At 37.7% G+C, this 18,723-nt stretch overlaps 1 protein-coding gene across 1 annotated transcript in view; it reads left to right on the top strand.

Moving 5' to 3' along the window:
• The first annotated feature begins 11 nt into the window (after positions 1 to 11).
• UTP20 (UTP20 small subunit processome component) overlaps positions 12 to 18,723 on the top strand; it is a 115,814-nt gene continuing 97,102 nt past the window's right edge. The window contains exons 1-12 of the mRNA XM_064379927.1: positions 12 to 234; positions 1,014 to 1,094; positions 5,409 to 5,475; positions 5,589 to 5,721; positions 6,165 to 6,353; positions 8,817 to 8,898; positions 9,989 to 10,126; positions 10,578 to 10,733; positions 11,275 to 11,421; positions 11,502 to 11,636; positions 12,679 to 12,756; positions 14,794 to 14,972. Coding sequence (XP_064235997.1) covers positions 190 to 234; positions 1,014 to 1,094; positions 5,409 to 5,475; positions 5,589 to 5,721; positions 6,165 to 6,353; positions 8,817 to 8,898; positions 9,989 to 10,126; positions 10,578 to 10,733; positions 11,275 to 11,421; positions 11,502 to 11,636; positions 12,679 to 12,756; positions 14,794 to 14,972 — 1,430 coding nt within the window. The 5' untranslated portion in view covers positions 12 to 189. The remainder of the gene's footprint in view (positions 235 to 1,013; positions 1,095 to 5,408; positions 5,476 to 5,588; positions 5,722 to 6,164; positions 6,354 to 8,816; positions 8,899 to 9,988; positions 10,127 to 10,577; positions 10,734 to 11,274; positions 11,422 to 11,501; positions 11,637 to 12,678; positions 12,757 to 14,793; positions 14,973 to 18,723) is intronic.

Below are 18,723 nucleotides of genomic sequence, written 5' to 3'. Positions count from 1 at the left end.
CCACGTGACCCACTCAGGCTCCTCCTTGTCTCTAACATGGCGGCGCCCAGGGACTTCAGCTGCACGTGAAAAAGTCTGGGCATCTGGGAATCCGAGAGTACCTCTTGTTAGCCACTTTCCCCTTCTTACTGTCGGTTACATTTCTTCGACCCTCCCGAGGGCGTCGCGGGCCGTTGCTCCTCTGCAGCCATGAAGACAAAGCCGGTTTCCCACAAGACAGAGAACACCTACCGGGTGAGCGCGGGAGCTTGAGCAGGGAGCCGCGGGTCTCCGCTGCCTCAGTCGTGAGACAGGCTCTGAGCGGGACTCCAGGGGCCTCAGACTTCTGGGCCGAGTGTGTCACTTGCCTGGAGGCTCCGGCGAAGGAGGAAGACTCTAGATGTAGTAAACATGGGTTGGGGGAGGAAAGAAGTCTGGACAGCAAGTTTCGCCCATGGTTTATCGGGTCTGGCCAGTCTTGGGAATTTCTTGCAGTCCAGAATTAAATTCACTATCCCAGCAGATTGCTTAAGACCGATTCTCACCTTATCACGGAATTGGGCGAGCCGGCTGGCGGTGAGTGATTCTCAGCTAAGGCCAACTATACAGCGCTTTCTCTACTTGCCCCTTGATAGTTTGTTTCCAGGTCTTCGTTAGGATACAATCATAGGTCTGTATGTGTTTAAAAACACTTCTGTCGCAGCGAATTTGCTAGGTCCCCATGCTTGTGGGAAGCTATTAAACCTAATAGATCTAGCGAGACTAATTGCCAGCGTTTACCTAGGCTCACGAGCTTGGCATTGGAAATTTTATTTGAAATGACATAGCTGAGAGAAATTATGCAAACATATAGAAGTATTCATCATCTCTGAATAATGATGCAGTACATGTTTACAGCCCTATGTTTTTCAGTTTATTTTTCCACTTGCCTTTTGTGATTCATTAGTGATGCCTGGATACAACATTCAAATAGGTATTCAAGATCTGATAAATATTAAATTGATTATGTACCTTAAATATGCTTTCCCTTCCAGTTTCTTACATTTGCTGAACGACTGGGGAATGTGAATATTGATATTATTCACCGGATTGATAGAACTGCAAGCTATGAGGAGGTAAGATAATGTGATACTAGCCAATTTTAAAGTGTTTATAGTCAGTGTTTTAGTTTTCCCTGTTAGTAGAAGTGAATTGTTGTTCAGGCTATTTCCCTTTGGACATGAAATGCATTAGAACTGTGCCGTCTCATACAGTAGCCACACATGGCAAATTGTATTTAAAGTAAATAAAAGGCCGGGCAAGGTGGCTCACGCCTGTAATCCCAGCACTTTGGGAGGCCGAAGCGCATGAATCATGAGGTCAGGAGTTCAAGACCAGCCTGGCCAACATGGTGAAACCCCGTTTCTACTAAAAATACAAAAATTAGCTGGCCATGGTGGCGGGTGCCTGTAATCCCAGCTACTCAGGAGGCTGAGGCAGGACAATCATTTGAACCTGGGAGATGGAGGTTGCGGTGAGCCGAGATTGCACCATTGCAATTCAGCCTGGGCAACAGGGTGAGACTCTGTCTCAAAAAAAAAAAAAAAAAAAGGTAAATTAAAAATTTGAGTGCTCAAATGTGGCTTGTTGCTACCATATTTAATAAATAAAGAATTGGAGCATTTTCATCTTTGCGGAAAGTTTTGTTGGGTGAGGCTCTATTAGAAAACTGACTTGACTTTCAACTGGCTTTTGTGATTCTAGCCTCTCCCTTTCCCATATGCATTCCAAGCACTGCTGCAGATCCATATTCCCGAAGCTATAATTTTTAAATGATTTTGAGCAAGTCCTTTTCCTGGGGCTTAATTTTCTCCTTTATAAAAATAAAGGGGCCAGATTACATAATATTTTCCAGTTCTAACCATACTCTGACTCTGTCATCCCTTTATGCAGAAATCTTTTTCTGCATCATCCTAGCCTTTTAAGGTCCTGTGTAACATGCCTTTACCTTGGAGATCCAATGTCAGTTCTTACTACTCTTCACTTGACTATAATCAGACTCCACTCACTGTGTCTTTGAATGCATTATCTCCACCGTGGAAATTCACTGTTAAATGATGTTGTCTAGGTGAGCACATGATGCTTTGGGAACTCCTAGTGAAGGGAGCCTAACCTACATTCTTTAAGGGTGTCAAAAAAGGTGACCCAGGTGAAGTGACACCTGAATTAAGTCTTGTTTATATAGGTTTAGCATGGTCAAGAGGATAGGAAAGGCTGTTCCATGCTGAGGGAGAAGCCTATATAAAGGAAGAGAAGCTAGAGAATGCATGTCACATTCAAGAAACTGCAAAGCAGTCCAGTGTGGTTATAGGTATATATAGGGTGTTTTTTTTGTATCCATGGTGACTGGGATAGGGCAAGGGGGCAGCTGGTGACATAAAGCTGGAGAGGTACGCAAGTATCATAAAGGGCTTTTATGTCAAGCTAAGTTGGGATTTTATCCTAAAGCTATGGGGATTTAAGAGTTCTAGGACTGTAAGCAGGGGAATGAATGACATGATCAGGTTTAAGTTTTCGATCTCTCTGGCTTTAGTGTGGAGAAAAGAGCAGGACTGCAGTCCTGCATCATGTCATTATTCCTCTGCTAGCCTTTTAAGGTCCTGCGTAACATGCCTTTAACTTGGAGATCCAATCTCAGTTGTCCAGTTCTGAGGATTTGACTGTCATCTAAGTAAGAAATGATTATGGTAGTGGCAGTCAAGGTATAGAAAAGAGAAGGATTCCAGAGATATTGAGGAAGTAGAATGAGTGGATAGGACTTGAGACCTACTGGATTTGTATCAAGGAAGAGAATGAGGTTAAGGCTGAATGGTTGAGGATGTTACTCATCGAGGTATATTTATAGGTAAAGGAGGACAAGGTTGTAAAGGTAAGATAATTAGTTCCATTTGGAGCTTGTGTTTGAAATACCTATGGCCATCCAAATGATAGTGTCCAAAAGATGTTTATATATATGGATCTGGAGTATAGGTGACTTCAGAGGTGAACTTACAGATTTGGCATTTAGAATATGGTTAATAGTTTAAGCCACAGTAGAGGTTGAAGGTATCAAGGGGTAGAATGTTAAGGTGGCAGAGAAGACAGCCTGGATTTAGAATCGTGGAGGATGGTCCATAATGGTTTCAGTCACGTATCTGGCAGTTGACTGTGGCTTGTTGATCTTGGTTCTCTTCATGGCCTCTTATTCCCCGATAAGCTAGACTAGGCTTCTTTTCGTGGTGGCAGAATCTTTTCAATAGAGTGAAAACAGAAGCTATCAAGTCCTCATAAAGTTTTGCTTTGGTCATCATGGGGTCATTGCATGTTATTAGTCAAAGCAAGTCAGGAGACCAGACCAGATTCAAAGGGTGAGGAAATAGACTCCATCTCTTGGTGAAAGGAGCTCCAGAGTTACGTTGTGAAAGGACGAGACATGGTCTCTGACACATAGCTGACATGTGCCATTCCTGTGCTAGACTAGAAATGTGTTCTGCATTTAAGTTTTAAACTGTGTTGCATATATTCCTTCTGCCTTAAAGGACACTAAAACAAAAAAAAATTTAATATTTTTGCTTTTGAAAAATAGAAGTAGGATCTCGTGTTGTTGCCTAGGCTAGTCTCAAACTCCTGGGCTCAAGTGCTCTTCTTGCTTCAGCCTCCCGGTGTTGGGATTACAGGCATGAGCCATCATCCCCAGCCTAAAACAAAATTTAATGGGATGCTCTTTCTTTTCTGCCTTTGTTTTTTTTGAATTTTTAGTTTTTAATTTTTGTGGTTACATAGTATCTATTCTGCCTATTGATTTTAAAAATTTCCAAAGAACAATTTAAGGATTTTCTTTTATTTTTTTTGAGATTGTAGATTTGGCATGCTGTTTGCATGGGTGCTTATGTGTTGATTCTCTCTTTATAAACACACATATTTGTATTTATTTTTATTTTTATTTCAACTTTTACTTTAGATACAGGGGGTACATGTGCAGGTTTGTTAAATGAGAATATTGTGTGATGCTGAGGTTTGGAGTATGGATCTTGTCACCCAGGTAGTGAGCATAGTACTCAACAGGTAGTTTTTTTTTAACCCATCCCCACTTCTTCTACCCTCTAGTAATCCACAGTGTCTATTGTTCTTATATTTATGTCTATGTGTACTCAATATTTAGCTCCCACTTATAAGTGAATACATGCAGTATTTGGTTTTCTGTTCCTACGTTAATGTGCTTAGTATTATCGCCTCCAGCTGTATCCATGTTGCTGCAAAGGACATGATTTCATTCTTTTTTATGGCATATACTATTCCATGTACTATACTTTCTTTATCCAATCTACTGTTGATGGGCACCTGGGCCAATTCTATGTCTTCGCTATTGTGGATAGTGCAGGGATGAACATTTGAGTACATGTATCTTTTTGGTAGAATGATTTATTTTTTTGGAGGGGTATGCATTTATTTATACATATACATATACACACAAACATACATGTATATGTGCACATATGATAATAATTTATTGGCTTTACCTTTCAAAGTACAAGGTAATTTATACCGTGTTAACAAGTTAAGTACCATAGTGGTAAACAGGAAAAGCCCATTATCTCACTCCTCCCACGCCTAATTCCCAAGAAAGCCAACGCCGACAGTTTGGTACAGTTGTATTCTTCCATATTGTCCTGTCGTGTTCGTATGTACAAATATTTATAGAGGGTTTTTTTGTTTTGCTTTGGTTTTTAAGGAAAATTGGATGCTACCGTACCCCTTCACTACATAACTTGATTTTTATCTTTTTGGGGGCATGTCATCAGGGCGGTTCTAGTTCAATGGAGATATAATTCTTTTTAGTAGCCACGTAATATGCCTTGGTATATATAGACCACAAGGTATTCCAACCATTTTCCTATTGTTGGAGATTTTATGCTGTTTAATGTTTCCTCACACTGTAGTTAAGCTGAATAAATATCTTTTACTTACATGCTTGCAAACTTTATAAGAAATACTTGGGTCAAAGAGCATAACTGTTTTGAATTTTAATAGGAATGCCACATGACCTCCTCATAAGTTGTAGTAATTCATATTTCTAAAAGCAGAAAGAAGGAACTGTAAAGAACTAACACAATCTTTGCCTAAAATTGTAAAAAAAAAAATGGAAAATAATTTTCTCTTAGTGGACAGTAAATATAGACTCCAGAAAATTATTTGCTGCAACCAAATCAACAAAACACTTTATAAGTGATCTATTGATAACTTCTGTTTACTTTTTTAAGTGTGTTAATTAATGGCCTGTTTTAAAAAACTAAAGGGAGTTTTTAAACTCTTCACTATCATTGTCTTAAAATATTAATATATCATTCTATTTACTTTGATCATTGCTTTCTTAGAGTTATCTGATTAATGGACTTCTTTAATCTTGACAGGAGGTTGAAACCTACTTTTTTGAGGGTCTGCTGAAATGGAGAGAATTAAACCTCACGGAACACTTTGGTATTTTCTATTTTGTTTCTATTTTATTCACCCGTAGTTTGCACTTTATATGTTCCATATAGCTGAATAGTGGTGTGATCGAAAAGAACATATATTTTTTTTCTCCCACTCAGGGAAATTTTACAAAGAAGTTATTGACAAATGCCAATCATTCAATCAGTTGGTCTATCATCAAAACGAGATAGTTCAGAGTTTGAAGACTCATCTGCAACTTAAGAACAGTTTTGCCTATCAACCTCTTTTGGAGTAAGTAGCATCTTGAGAGAAAGCTCATAACTATATTTGTCTGAATTTTAAGAAAGACCATGTTTCAAAGCTACATATGCCTCAGATCAGGTGTTCATAATTTAGAAACAAGAAGGATTTTCCTTTTCTGTTAGGAATGGGTACATTACCATAAAGCAGAATCTTGGCGGTATAATTTTGCATTTGTTACATACTCCTAAAATAATCCTATTTTTCTTTGACACTGTAGGAACAGTTGGCTACAACTTGTGATGGAATGTAACTGCTTGCCTGATTTCTTTGCTGAGCTCTTAAGATTTAAAGAATTGTATATATTTTCAGACTTGACTTAGAAGTGTTTTTATTTAATTAATCCTATGATCATAGGCCACTTACTATCATTAAGTAGATTTGCAGCCTTTTAACAAAATCGGCATAATCAGTTGCTTCTTTTTTTAAACCAGTTTGGTTGTACAGTTGGCACGAGATCTGCAGACGGACTTCTACCCACACTTCCCAGAGTTTTTTTTGACTATCACCTCAATCCTGGAGACTCAGGACACAGAGTTGTTAGAATGGGCTTTCACCTCATTGTCATATCTTTACAAGTACCTGTGGAGACTGATGGTGAAGGACATGTCCAGTATATACAGGTGACCCCTTTCTCTCTCTAGTATGTTTTTTTAATTGCCTGCTGCTTTTTTCCTGGCTTCTATCTGACTCCAGACTGCTTTGCCAGCTCAGTGCCTGATTGTGTCCATGTACAAAGTTGATTCTCCAGCCACAGTGCTCCACAGTCTAGTCTGCCAGTCTTAAGTTGCCATGACCATCTCTCTTCTCCAGCTACTGAAAGTTGACCTACGCATGAAGGCCTGACTTAGGCCCTGCAGCCTCCACAAACAGGCATGTTCACCAGAAGTATTAATAAAACTTTGTACTCTCTATCCTGTTGGCATTTTTAACCACTTATGTCCCAAAACTTTTGCTGGACTTGTTTAGTTATAATGTATTGCTGTCCTCTGTACACCTGTGAACATGTGAACAGGTTTAAGGGAGGTTTAAGACAGGTTAAGAATGCTGTTTTAAACATTGGCATTTCCCTAGCCACTGGTATTTACTAAGCTGAAAGAGGCACTCAGTATTTGTGAGTAAATGTGGACAAGGAAAGAGAATGAATTTCGTAGTAGCCTTTTATTTAAAGTAAGGCAAAGATTGTCTGTTGTCTGCTTAAGTCTGGGATTTGATGAGATTTTCCACTTGGTCTTCTGATGGTTTCCATGTTCTATCATTGCCACAGGAATGTTTAATATCAATCATAATCCCCTTTATCCCCCAGTAAATGGTGTGTGTGGTATGGGACAGTTGACTTTGTTTCATGCACCCCTTTCACCCAGCCCACCCTTCTCTTTTAGGAACTTTGAATGAAGAAAGATAAAGAAATCTTTTCCAGCTTTTACTAGTTCCCTATGAAGCTTTTGGTAAAATATGTTAGAAACCAATATTATTTCATTAAATAACCACCAAGGTCTTCGGGGAATAGTTGATTTAGTTTTATGACTTCCGCTGTCAAAAAGCTGCCACTTTTATGTCTCCTAAGTCAGGCTCTCCAGTTCTAAATTTATTTGCTTTCAGTATGACAACTTCAGCAGCCTGGCTACTTTCACTTGAGTATTAGCGAAACTGAACTCAACACTTTACTGTTAAACCAACTCTTCTTACCTGTACATTCATTCATGTGTTCAGTAAATAGGCGTTGAGTATCTACCATATGCCAGGCCCTGTTTGGTTGCCCATTTTCTATCATTAGTACTGACATTCTTCCTGTCTCTGAGTTTTGGCATATCAGAGGCATCTTTGACCCAGTTGTCTTCAGAGGTCTCCAAATCCTCTTGATTCTGCCATTCACGCATTCACTCAGTGACTATTTATTGGACACTGTCCATATGTCATGCACTTGAGATACAGTCACTGATAAAACAGATAAAAATCCCCTCTTCTCACAAAGTTTACATTTTAGCAGGAAGAGAACATCTTGGGCATATGCCCAGCAAGAAGTCATAGGTGGCCAAATAGCCTGTGTAAGGGTGAGAGTAGCTAAGTGATGTCAGAGAATCAGTAATAAGGGATCAGATCGTCATGGGCCCTATGGACCGCTGTTAAGGTCTTCAGCTTCATTGCAGGGACTCCTGAATGTCTGTTGGGTTCATCCCTTGCCATTTCCCTCTCCTAGTCTCTTTCATGCCTGTTAACCCAAGCTCATATGACTTGAGCAGCTTTCTAATTGAATTACCAGACTCTTCATTCCTCCTTTATTTTATCCTGTATATTGCTGCCAAGTTAATCTTTCTGAAAATAGTCATTTCTCATTCAGCCGACATTTATTAGCACCTGCTATCAGCAAGGAACTATTAGGTACTGGGGTTATGGCAAAAATAGGAGAGATATATTTGATATGCTTCTATCATTAGGGAGACCAAATTTAACAATGTGATTATATATAAGTAAAGTATTTAGTTATAGATCTATGGCTGCTTGACCTTGAGAGGGTTGCTTATGCTTTCTGTCTCACTTTCATTATCTGTAGAATGGGGATTATAATAGTACCCATCCCATAGAGATATTGTGCTGATTAAATGGAGTAACACAGAGTAAGTGTTACATAGATGTAAGCTAGACGTGTCTACTTAAGCAGCTTTGTCCACAGCTGCCCTCCTCTGCTATATCATCTTTCCTCTTTTAGATGGACCATCCTCCTTGTCTCATGACCATGATCATTTCCAGCTGCCTCATCTTTGCTCTCGCTTTTGTACTAATAATATGAACTGCAGTCCCCACCCAATTCTTCTGTCATTTAGAGCTCATTACAAGGTTCAACTTTTCATGGAGTCTTGTTTGCAAAACCAGTACCCCCAGTCCTAGGACTCTTAATGTCTGTGGTCTTCAAGTCTTTTTTTCAACATGTGGGTGTCTTCATAAATGAATGAGATTTTAAATTTGTTTGATGCCTGCTGTGTATTCCTTGCATACCTAGCACATTGTTGCCCATATTGTTGACATGTAGTATGTATTTATTAACATTATATGATTAATTAAATATATCTTTTTTTCATGTATAGCATGTACAGCACACTCCTGGCTCATAAAAAACTACATATAAGAAATTTTGCTGCTGAAAGTTTTACTTTTTTGATGAGAAAGGTTAGTCTGATCTTTTATGTGTTTGCTGCTAGTTAATCATCAAGAATCTGATGAATAGGCCGGATGCAGTGGCTCATGGCTATAATCCCAACACTTTGGGAGGCTGAGGTGGGCAGATCACCTGAGGTCAGGAGTTCAAGACCAGCCTGACCAACATGGCAAAACCCCGTCTCTACTAAAAATACAAAAATTAGCCAGGCGTGGTGGCGTGCACCTGTACTCCAGCTCTGAAGGCTGAGACATGAGAATTGCTTGAGCCTAGGAGGTGGAAGTTGCAGTAAGCTGAGATCACACCACTGCACTTTAGCCTGTGCGACAGAGTGAGACTCCATGTCACACACACACACACACACACACACACACACACACACAATAATAATAATAATTGACGAATAGAAGTAGATATCTTTTAAAAATGTGGTTATTATGTACTAATTTTATGTATGTATCCATCTATATACTTAACAGAAATCTGTTACTATTTTGAATTTATCTCACAGTAAGCTTTATTTGTTGCTCATAAATTGATATGATCTAATTTGGGTCACTATTGTTATTTAGATTTGTGGTAGCTTTCAGTGTGTATATATCAAAAATACCCTCTAATTCAAGTCAGTAAATACATGAGCTGTGACATTAATAAGAATTTTTCTAATAGTTTCCTGGAAGTAACTGGTAGCATAGTGTCATTTGTGTTTGTATAAAATGTTCATAGTAAATTTTAGAGGGTTTTTGTAATGAACCAAAAACACTGATATTAAATGTCTTTTATTTCATAAAATACAAATATTTTACTATATACAATACAAAATGCAAATTTATTTACTTGAAAAGATAAAATGTTGACTTCTGTAGTTTTTTTGTAGTACATACCTTCCTATATAATACCAATGAATTCACTCTTTTATGTGACATTCCAAGTGAGAATACACTATTTTAGTAGTTTGAAATCATTACAAATATCTGACCCTTTCACAATTTTCTCCTAAGTATATTTAAATAAGAATATGTAGAATAGCAAAGAAGAGTTCTTCATTTGGATATGTTTATGTTTGTAAATATAATTTTCCATTTCTTCTTTACATTTTAGGTCTCGGATAAAAATGCACTTTTCAATTTAATGTTTCTTGATCTTGATAAACATCCAGAAAAAGTCGAAGGCGTTGGACAGTTGCTCTTTGAAATGTGCAAAGGAGTTAGAAATATGTTTCATTCCTGTACAGGCCAGGTACACAAGGGGTGGGGTGCTTAGAGTTTGTGTGGATGGATTAAACAGAAAGTAGAAAAAAATGAGGCAAATGATATGGAGAGAGGACAGCCTAGTAGATAGAAAGCACTCGCTGGGGAGCATTGGGTATTCAGTAAAAATGCTTATCCAATGTAGGCCTTGGACAGTGAGGTATTACTTACAGAGTCATTGTCGTCTTCATCTTAGATGCTAGGGGATAAGAAATTGATTAATGGGCAAAGGTAGGTGGGGAGGGAACAGTTGTAATGATAAAATTCCCATCCTAGTTCAGAAGTTCCTTTTGGGACACATTAACCATCAAAGTTGTCATATCCTTGACTATTCCAAACCTGATTTTTAAGGTAGCTAATGTAATCAGAGTGGTGACTCCCAGAGCAGTGCTTGAAAATAAGAGTTTATATATCAATGTTAATCACTTGTATTCCCACAGGCAGTGAAGCTAATTTTGCGAAAGCTAGGACCTGTCACTGAAACCGAAACTCAACTACCATGGATTTTAATTGGAGAAACACTCAAAAACATGGTCAAATCCACTGTATCCTACATCTCCAAGGAACATTTTGGTACATTTTTTGAATGTTTGCAAGTGAGTTCTAATTTTTAAGGATGGGATTTTGATAAGGCATCTAAGAATTTACTGTTGCTGTTCTTAGTTTTGCAAAGCACTCCTAGAAGTTGCATTTTATAATTGTTTTATTTATACTTCTATACACGAATTAAAATTTTCCTTCCCTCCACCCCCTGTGCTATTTTTTTTATTTGATATGTCATCTTAAGATGCAGTAGAAGGCTCTGGAGCCAGGCTGTCTATTTGAGTCTTGGCTCTTCCACTGACTGCTAGTGTGACTTTGAAAATTACTTGAAATCTCGATTCTTCAGTCTCTTCATCTAATACATGGGGGTAATAATATTCTCTCCCTCTGGGTTGCTGTGAGGATGCTGAGTCAATACTTGTAAAGAACTTAGAACAAGACACTCAGTCAATGTTAGCTGTTACCATTAGTAACTCCTGGTAAATGTATCTTTTTCTTCCAAAGCAAAAGAATGTCACACAGTTTTCATTACTGAATTAACAGTTACGTTTGATATTTTATAGTTATTCTCCCTGTTAAATTCTTTGTTTGCAGGAATCGCTATTGGACCTACATACAAAAGTAACAAAAACTAACTGTTGTGAAAGTTCTGAACAGATTAAAAGGTTGTTGGAAACATACCTTATACTTGTAAAACATGGAAGTGGAGCAAAGATAACCACACCTGCTGATGTCTGTAAGGTGAGTTCCCAACTTAAATGCGCGAGAGTCTGTTTTTGAAAAGCTGATTGCTGAGGATGCATTGTTTTTTCTTTTTGCAGGTTTTATCTCAAACACTGCAAGTAACCAGTCTCTCTGTGTCTTGCTGGGAGACCCTCTTGTATGTAATTTCTGCTTTGATCCTGGGTGAAAATGTTTCCTTGCCAGAGACCCTCATCAAAGAAACCATAGAAAAAGTAATTTACTTCAACAAATATTAATTGAGCGGTTAATAACAGGTTTAGCACTGAGTAAACCTTCTGAGTGATAGAGTGAAGTGTGGCAAAGGCTCTGCCCTCAGGGAATTTACAGTCCTGTTAAGGAGATAGGAATTGCATGCAGTAATGTAAATAAGCAAAATAAAGTGTGATAAAAGCTACATTTATATAGCAAATAAGCAAAATAAAGTGTGTCAAAAGCTAAATCTTCGCATGTTCTGCAAACATGTAGCGCTTACTGTGTGCTGGGTATGAGCTGGGTATTCCAGGATGAACACTGATGCCTGTAGATTTTGACAGTTGTTGGAAAAATAGAGCCTGGAACCGAGTAGTTACAGTCTAGTGAATGTGTCTAGTGGGGATATGTTGAATTATAACTATTAAATTCTGTCTGGGGTTGAGGAACAGAGAAAGCTTCTCAAAGGACTTGTATTTGGGATCGTCCTTGAAGGTTGAAAAGTTATCTGCCAGTCAGAAGTGGGGTTAAAAAACACTAGGAGAGGGAACAGGAAAGACATATGTTCATAAATGTTGTAGTCTAGGCACATGGACACATGAGGGAGTGTCCTATGATATCAGCAAAACTCTGCTTGGCTTTGAAAAGTGAAGTTGGGTTTTATGTTGCAGGTAGTGGAGGACCCTGAAAGCATTCCAAGCAGGGATATGATTTGATGAGATATTAGTGAATTTGGAAGTGAGAGTGAAAACAGGAAGGTCAGCTAAGTTCTTTCTAGCTTAATGGAGTACAGCAGTACACCTTGAGGGAAGATACACAGTCATACTGTCTGCCCTTTCATAATTCACTGTAGCTGGCCAAGAGTTGACAAGCCTTCAGGCAGAGCCCTGTGTATTCAGCAGAAGCCCTTTGTATCTGTGGAAGCACCTTTGGAGATGGCTGGGCATTTGGACAGAGCACTGAGTGAAGTGTGCCTGCCATTCCCTTCTATAGCTGCTTGCTAGGGGAATGGGGAGGGTATTCTCTGTGTACTTACATTAATATTTTTTTTACCTTGGTCCACAGATATTTGAGAGCAAATTTGAAAAACACTTAATTTTCAGTTTTTCTGAAGTCATGTTTGCTATGAAGCAGTTTGAGCAGGTAAGCAAGATACCAGGTTCGGAGTATTTTTAAAAACAGATCTGTCACAAAAAAGTGATCAGATTTGAAATTGTGTTATTTCCTTTTTTTTTGAGAGGAACAGGATAAGTGATTGATGTTTTAGCCAATATATTTTTTAAATAAGTTATATTCAATTCTAGATACCTTTTTTTTAAAAAAAAATAATCCTTTAGGTAGTTACAGAACCATGTGGTAAAATTGAAAAAACAATTTAAGAAATTTTCTGTGAATTTGAAGCCTAGAAAATAGTTTGTGAAACAATTTGCAGTGGCGGAAGTTTGCAAATTGATTTCATTGCTCCAAAATAGATAACTGAGTGAGGTAGATATAGTTCTCATCTAATCCTGAATTTATTTTATTCCTTTCTCCTTCTCCCCATCAAATAGTTGCACTTCCTCCTTACTAGTAACCCTACAGTATACTTCATGGAAACATGTCTCTGTATCTGTCCTCTCAATATTCTTCCTTTTAGCCTTTAATAATACATATTCTCATTTGCCTAAAAAGAACACTTTTGCATGTGTCCTAGATCTGTCTTTCTGCTCCATAAAGACTCTTTAGCTCACTCTGTTTCTTTTAGCAGCTGGCTTTTTCCTTTCTCTTGTTTCATTTGTTCGTTTGTTTTTTTTTAATTAATCTATTTTTACCTGAATACTACATATTTGTATGTAGTTTAGAAAGTCAAACCAGGCTAAATGGCAGTCATTTTTTTCTATTCCCATCTTATTAGCAGCCATCACATTTAATGATTTGTAGCTATTTTTTCTTGTATTTACTTTATGCTTTTAAATCATCTGAATGTACTGCTTTACCTTGGTTTGCTAGTTTTAGTTTTCATGTGTAGACTTCCTCCCATGGTAGATGGATTTTAGTTCTTTTATATCTCTTATGCTCCCAATAGAATTATATCCCAAATTTAGCATTGAGTAAACCTTCTGAGGGTTTACCTTCTTGATTCTTAATGTATAAAGAATACTGTAAAAAAAAAAAGAATATGGCTGAATCCATATTCACCATATACTTATATAAACAAGGAGTATTTCATGATTACATATCCTTTCTGTATACCTTCTCATTTTTCTTTTTTCTTCGTTGAGACAGAGTCTTGCTCTGTTGCCCAGGCTGGGGTGCACTGGTGCAATCTCTGCTCACTGCAACATCCGCCTACTGTGTTCAAGTGATTCTCCTGCTTCAGGCTTCTGGGTAGCTGGGATTACAGTCATGTGCCACCATGCCTGGCTAATTTTTGTATCTTTAGTAGAGACAGGGTTTCACCATGTTGGCCAGGCTGGTCTCGAACTCCTGACCTCAGGTGATCCTCCTGCCTCAGCCTCTCAAAGTGCTGGGATTGCAGGCATGAGCCACTGCACCCAGCCTCATTTTTCTTAGAGTTTATAATTGCCTCATTCTTTAAAAACTGGAAATTGTTTTCTTTGAATAGCTGGCCAATGAGTCTGTCTTCCAGCAGCGTTGTAAATGTCCTTCACATGACAAAACTGTCAGATAATTTAGCAGCTCAGTTTTTCTTTTCTTCTTTGTTGGAGACATTCCTCCTGGAGCAAGTCCAGTCTAAATGCATTGCTTTCTCTGCCCACTGCACAAATGTTGTATTGGGACTTCCTTTTGCTTCTCTTTTGTTTCCTGGGTACCGTGTTTTTCTCTTGTTATAGTTTAGTCTCTAATTTTGATGGAATTTATTTTTCATAATTTCTTGGAGGTGGGGAGGGTTAATGGAGATAAAATATTGAGGTTTAATACATCTGAAATGTCTTTATTATCTCCTCACACTGCATTATTAGTAGGCAGGCTATAGAATTCTAGATTCTAAGTCATCCCTCCTCAGTTTTTAAGACATGGCTGTAGAGTCTTTAGCTTCCATTGTTCCTGTGTAGAGGTCTAATGCCATTGTGATTCCTGATCCTTTGTTTTTGGTCTAGTGTTTTGAATTGTTAGAACCTTCTCTTTATTATATCTGTTAATAAGTGTGATTTTTAAATTTTCTTTTCTTAAATTTAGCTTTTTCTACCAAGCTTTCTCTCATATATTGTGAATTGCTTCTTAATTGATGACACCGTAGTCAAAGACGAAGCTCTGGCCATTCTGGCCAAGCTCATTCTGAACAAAGCAGCACCTCCCACTGCTGGCTCAATGGCAATTGAAAAGTACCCTCTGGTTTTCTCACCGCAGATGGTGGGGTAAGTTCTATGTTTTTATTCCTGTAATGATGATGAGATTACCCATTTAAATATATCAAGAATACTGTAAAGAAATGAAGATCTATATGTAACTGGAAAGATGTCGATGATAAATTGTGTGAAGAAAGCAAGTTGTAGAGCTACACACATAGTGTATATAGTATGATCTCATTTTGCAAGGTAAAGCAAAAAGTGTGTATGAACATAGGAAAACACGGAAGGATACACAAACCTGTTAACTTTGTTTACCTCAGAAGGATGGTAAGGGAAAGAAAAAGGTGACTATTAATTTTTTTTTAACCATTTATTTAAAAATTATTGTGGATTCATATGCAGTTGCAAGAAACAGTACAGAGAGGTTTCCTATTCTCTTTGCTCAATTTTCCCCATTAGCGCATCTGGCATAAACATATTGCAGTATCACAACTGTAGAATTGACATTGGTGCGATCCACCAATCTTAATCAGATTTCATCAGTTGTATGTGCACTCATCTGAGTGTGTACACATAGATGGATATATAGTTGTATGCAGTTTTATCACGTGTTGATTATAACCACCACTGGAGTGAATATACGGAACTGTTCCCTCACCATGAGTATTCCTCATGCTACCTTTTAATAACCACAGTCCTCCTTCCTCTCTCGTTCCATCCATCCCTAGCCTCTGGCACCCACTAATCTGTTAATTGTTTGTATAATTTTGTCAGTTCAAGAATATTATGTAAGTGGAATTATACAGTATACCATTTGAGATTGCTTTTTTTACTCCACATAATTCCCTTGAGACTCATCCAAGTTGTGTTGATCAGTAATTCATTCCTTTCAATTGCTGAGTACTGTAGCATTCTTTGGTTTGGATATAGCATAGTTTGTTAAAAATTCACTTGTTGAAGGACATTTTAGGTCATTTCCAGTTTGAGTCTATTATGAATAAAGCTGTTATGAATATTCATGCTTTCATTTCTCTGAGATAATTGCCCCAAAATGAAATTGTTGGGTTCTATGATAAGTACATGTTAAGTTTTGTGAGAAGTGCCAAACAGTTTTTCAGAGTGACTGTGCCATTTTACATACCTGCCACCCATATATGAGTGATTGAGTTTCTCTGCATTCTCACCAGCCGTTGGTATTTATCACTATTTTCTATTTTTACCAGTCTGATCAGGATGTAGTAGTATCTCACTATAGTTCTAATTTGCATTTCCCCAATGGCTAAGGATATCGAAGCATCTTTTCATGTGCTTATTTGCCATCTCTGTATCTTCTATAGTGAAATATCTATCCATTCATTTCTTTAGCCTATTTTCTAACTGGCGTGTTTCTTTATTGTTCGGTTTAGATATAAATCCTTTTGTCAGAAATGTGATTTAGCAATATCTTCTCCTCTTCTGGTAGCTTGTCTTTATTCCTTAAATTTTTGTTACAGAGCAAAGTTTTAAATTTCCATGAGGTTCAATTTATTAAATTTTTCTTTCATACGTAATGCTCTGGTGTCAAGTCTAAGAACTCTGCCTAGTCTTGGATCCCAAAGATTTTCTCCTATTGCTTTTTCGTAAAAGTTTTGTTATTTTATGTTTTACATTTAAGTCCATGATCCATTTTGAGTTCATTTTTGTGTAAAGTTTTGAAGTTAGATTAAGTTTCCTTTTTTACCTAGAGATGTCCAGTTGCTCTGGCAATATTTGCTAAAAAGGCTATTTTTTCTTGTTGAACTGCTTTTAACACAGTTGAGTGTATATGTGTGGGTCTACTTCTGAGTTCTCTGTTTCGTTCCATTGATCTGTGTGTCTGTCCTCTTTCAATACCACACTGTCTTATTACTATTGATGTAAAAGAAATCTTGAATTCTTTAAATAAAAGTCCTCTTGGTTTATTCTTTTTCAAATTTGTTTTAGCTATTCCTGGTCCTTTGCCTTTCTCTATAAATTTTAGAATGAGCTTGTCAATATCTACAAAAAAAAATCTTACTGAGATTTTGTTAGGAATTGCATTAAACCTATTGACCAATTTGGGGAGAATTGACATCTCCCCAAGGATGCACAAAACTGTTAACTTTGTTAATTTCAGGAGGATGGTAAGAAGAGAAAATAAGTGACTATTCATTTTTAAATTATATACCTTTGTATTGTTTCAGTTGTTAAGTGTCATGGATTACTTTCTTAATTTCGTTCAAAATGGCATATCCTTTAGAAGTTAAAAACAAAGCTATTTACATACATGAGAAGATTCATCTTATCATTTCTCAAATAGTTAAGTGGGTATCCGTCTCGAAATTGTGGCTTAGAAAACAAGTTCCCTTGTCATTCCTTTGTTTTTATGCTTACTCTTCTTATTTCTCTTGGAGTAGTTAGACCTGTTGTTGCGTTTGTGGTTTTCTTTGAGGCGGAATTGATGGACGTTCCTTGAGTTTGTGCTGAGTACTCGACTTTGAAGCATCCCTGGAGGTGGAACATCCCTGGTACTGTCCCACAGTCACACAGCAGAGCTAGCTTTTGAGTTTGATCAGCTTGAGATTCTGGAGGAACCTATTTTCTTTTTCGGAGTTTTTTTCGTTATTGTTATTACTTTGAGACCAGGTCTTGCTCTGTTGCCCAGGCTGGATTGCAGTGGCACAACCATGGCTCACTGCAACCTCGACCTCCAGGGCCCAAGCTCTCCTCTCACCTGAGCCTCCCAGGTAGCTGGAACCATAGCCATGCATGGTTCCTTGCCCTGCTAATTTTTTAATTTTTGTAGAGACAAGGTCTCACTATGTTACCCAGGCTGTTCTCAAACTCCTGAATTCAAGTGATCCTCTTACCTCAGCCTTGCACAGTGTTGGGGTTACAGGTTGAGCCACTGTGCCCAGCAAACTCACCTTCTTAACTCCTACTTATATCTTCTGTCTACCTTAAAGTTGCTTCTCTATTAAAATATGCCAACAGAATCTTGTTGGTTTTTAAATTTATTGAATTCTGATTCCTGAGGAGTGGATAGTGAGTAACTCCTACAGAAGTATTCCTTTGAAGGTTTTCTCTTGATTTGGCAACACCCAAGCCGATCTCTAACAGGTAGATTCCTTGCACATGCCAAAACTGGGTTCTGTGCAGGTGGGGTGAAGCTGCTTTGTTGTTTGGCTTCCATGAGGTGACGCTAAGGGACTGACTGAGACTGAGTGTCAGACTTTCTTACCCCATCATCTCAGCCATCTCAGATCCTCCCAGAAAGGTGGTGTGTTAAAATAAATAAATAAATTTAGACATGCTAACTTGTGTCAAGTACTGCCACTTCTGTGTTTCTTTCTCTGCAAAAACACCCCTCTGCCACCCCCCACAGAGGTATGGTATGTGTGAATGGTCACCTTTGTCTTGATTCCTTATATGAAGATTTTAAAATCATAGTCTGAATGTTACTAGTAACATTCCATCCACCCATCTCACCAGTTTGTTGTGAGAATAAATAAAGATAATAAATTTGAAAAGACTCTTTGGGAGATAAACTTACTGTCATTTGGCAAATGACAATTTTTGAAAACTTATTGTCATTTGACAAATAAGTTTTTGAAACTTATTTTTGAATTATTTGAAAGTTATTTTTGAAATTTATTTTTGAATAATTTGAAACTTATTTTTGAGTGATTTTTTGAGTAATATTTTGAAACTTATTTTTGAGTAATTGACAAATGACAGTTTTTGAAAACTTATTGTCATTTGACAAATAGAGTATCAGGCACTAACGGTAATAAATGTGAAAAGACTCTTTAGAAGATAA

This window comes from Aotus nancymaae, unplaced genomic scaffold, assembly GCF_030222135.1.
Source record: "Aotus nancymaae isolate 86718 unplaced genomic scaffold, 86718_ANA_hifiasm-v0.15.2.pri h1tg000021l, whole genome shotgun sequence".
NCBI classification, from domain to species: Eukaryota; Metazoa; Chordata; class Mammalia; order Primates; family Aotidae; genus Aotus; species Aotus nancymaae.
This window is presented reverse-complemented; position numbering and strand designations above follow the sequence as displayed.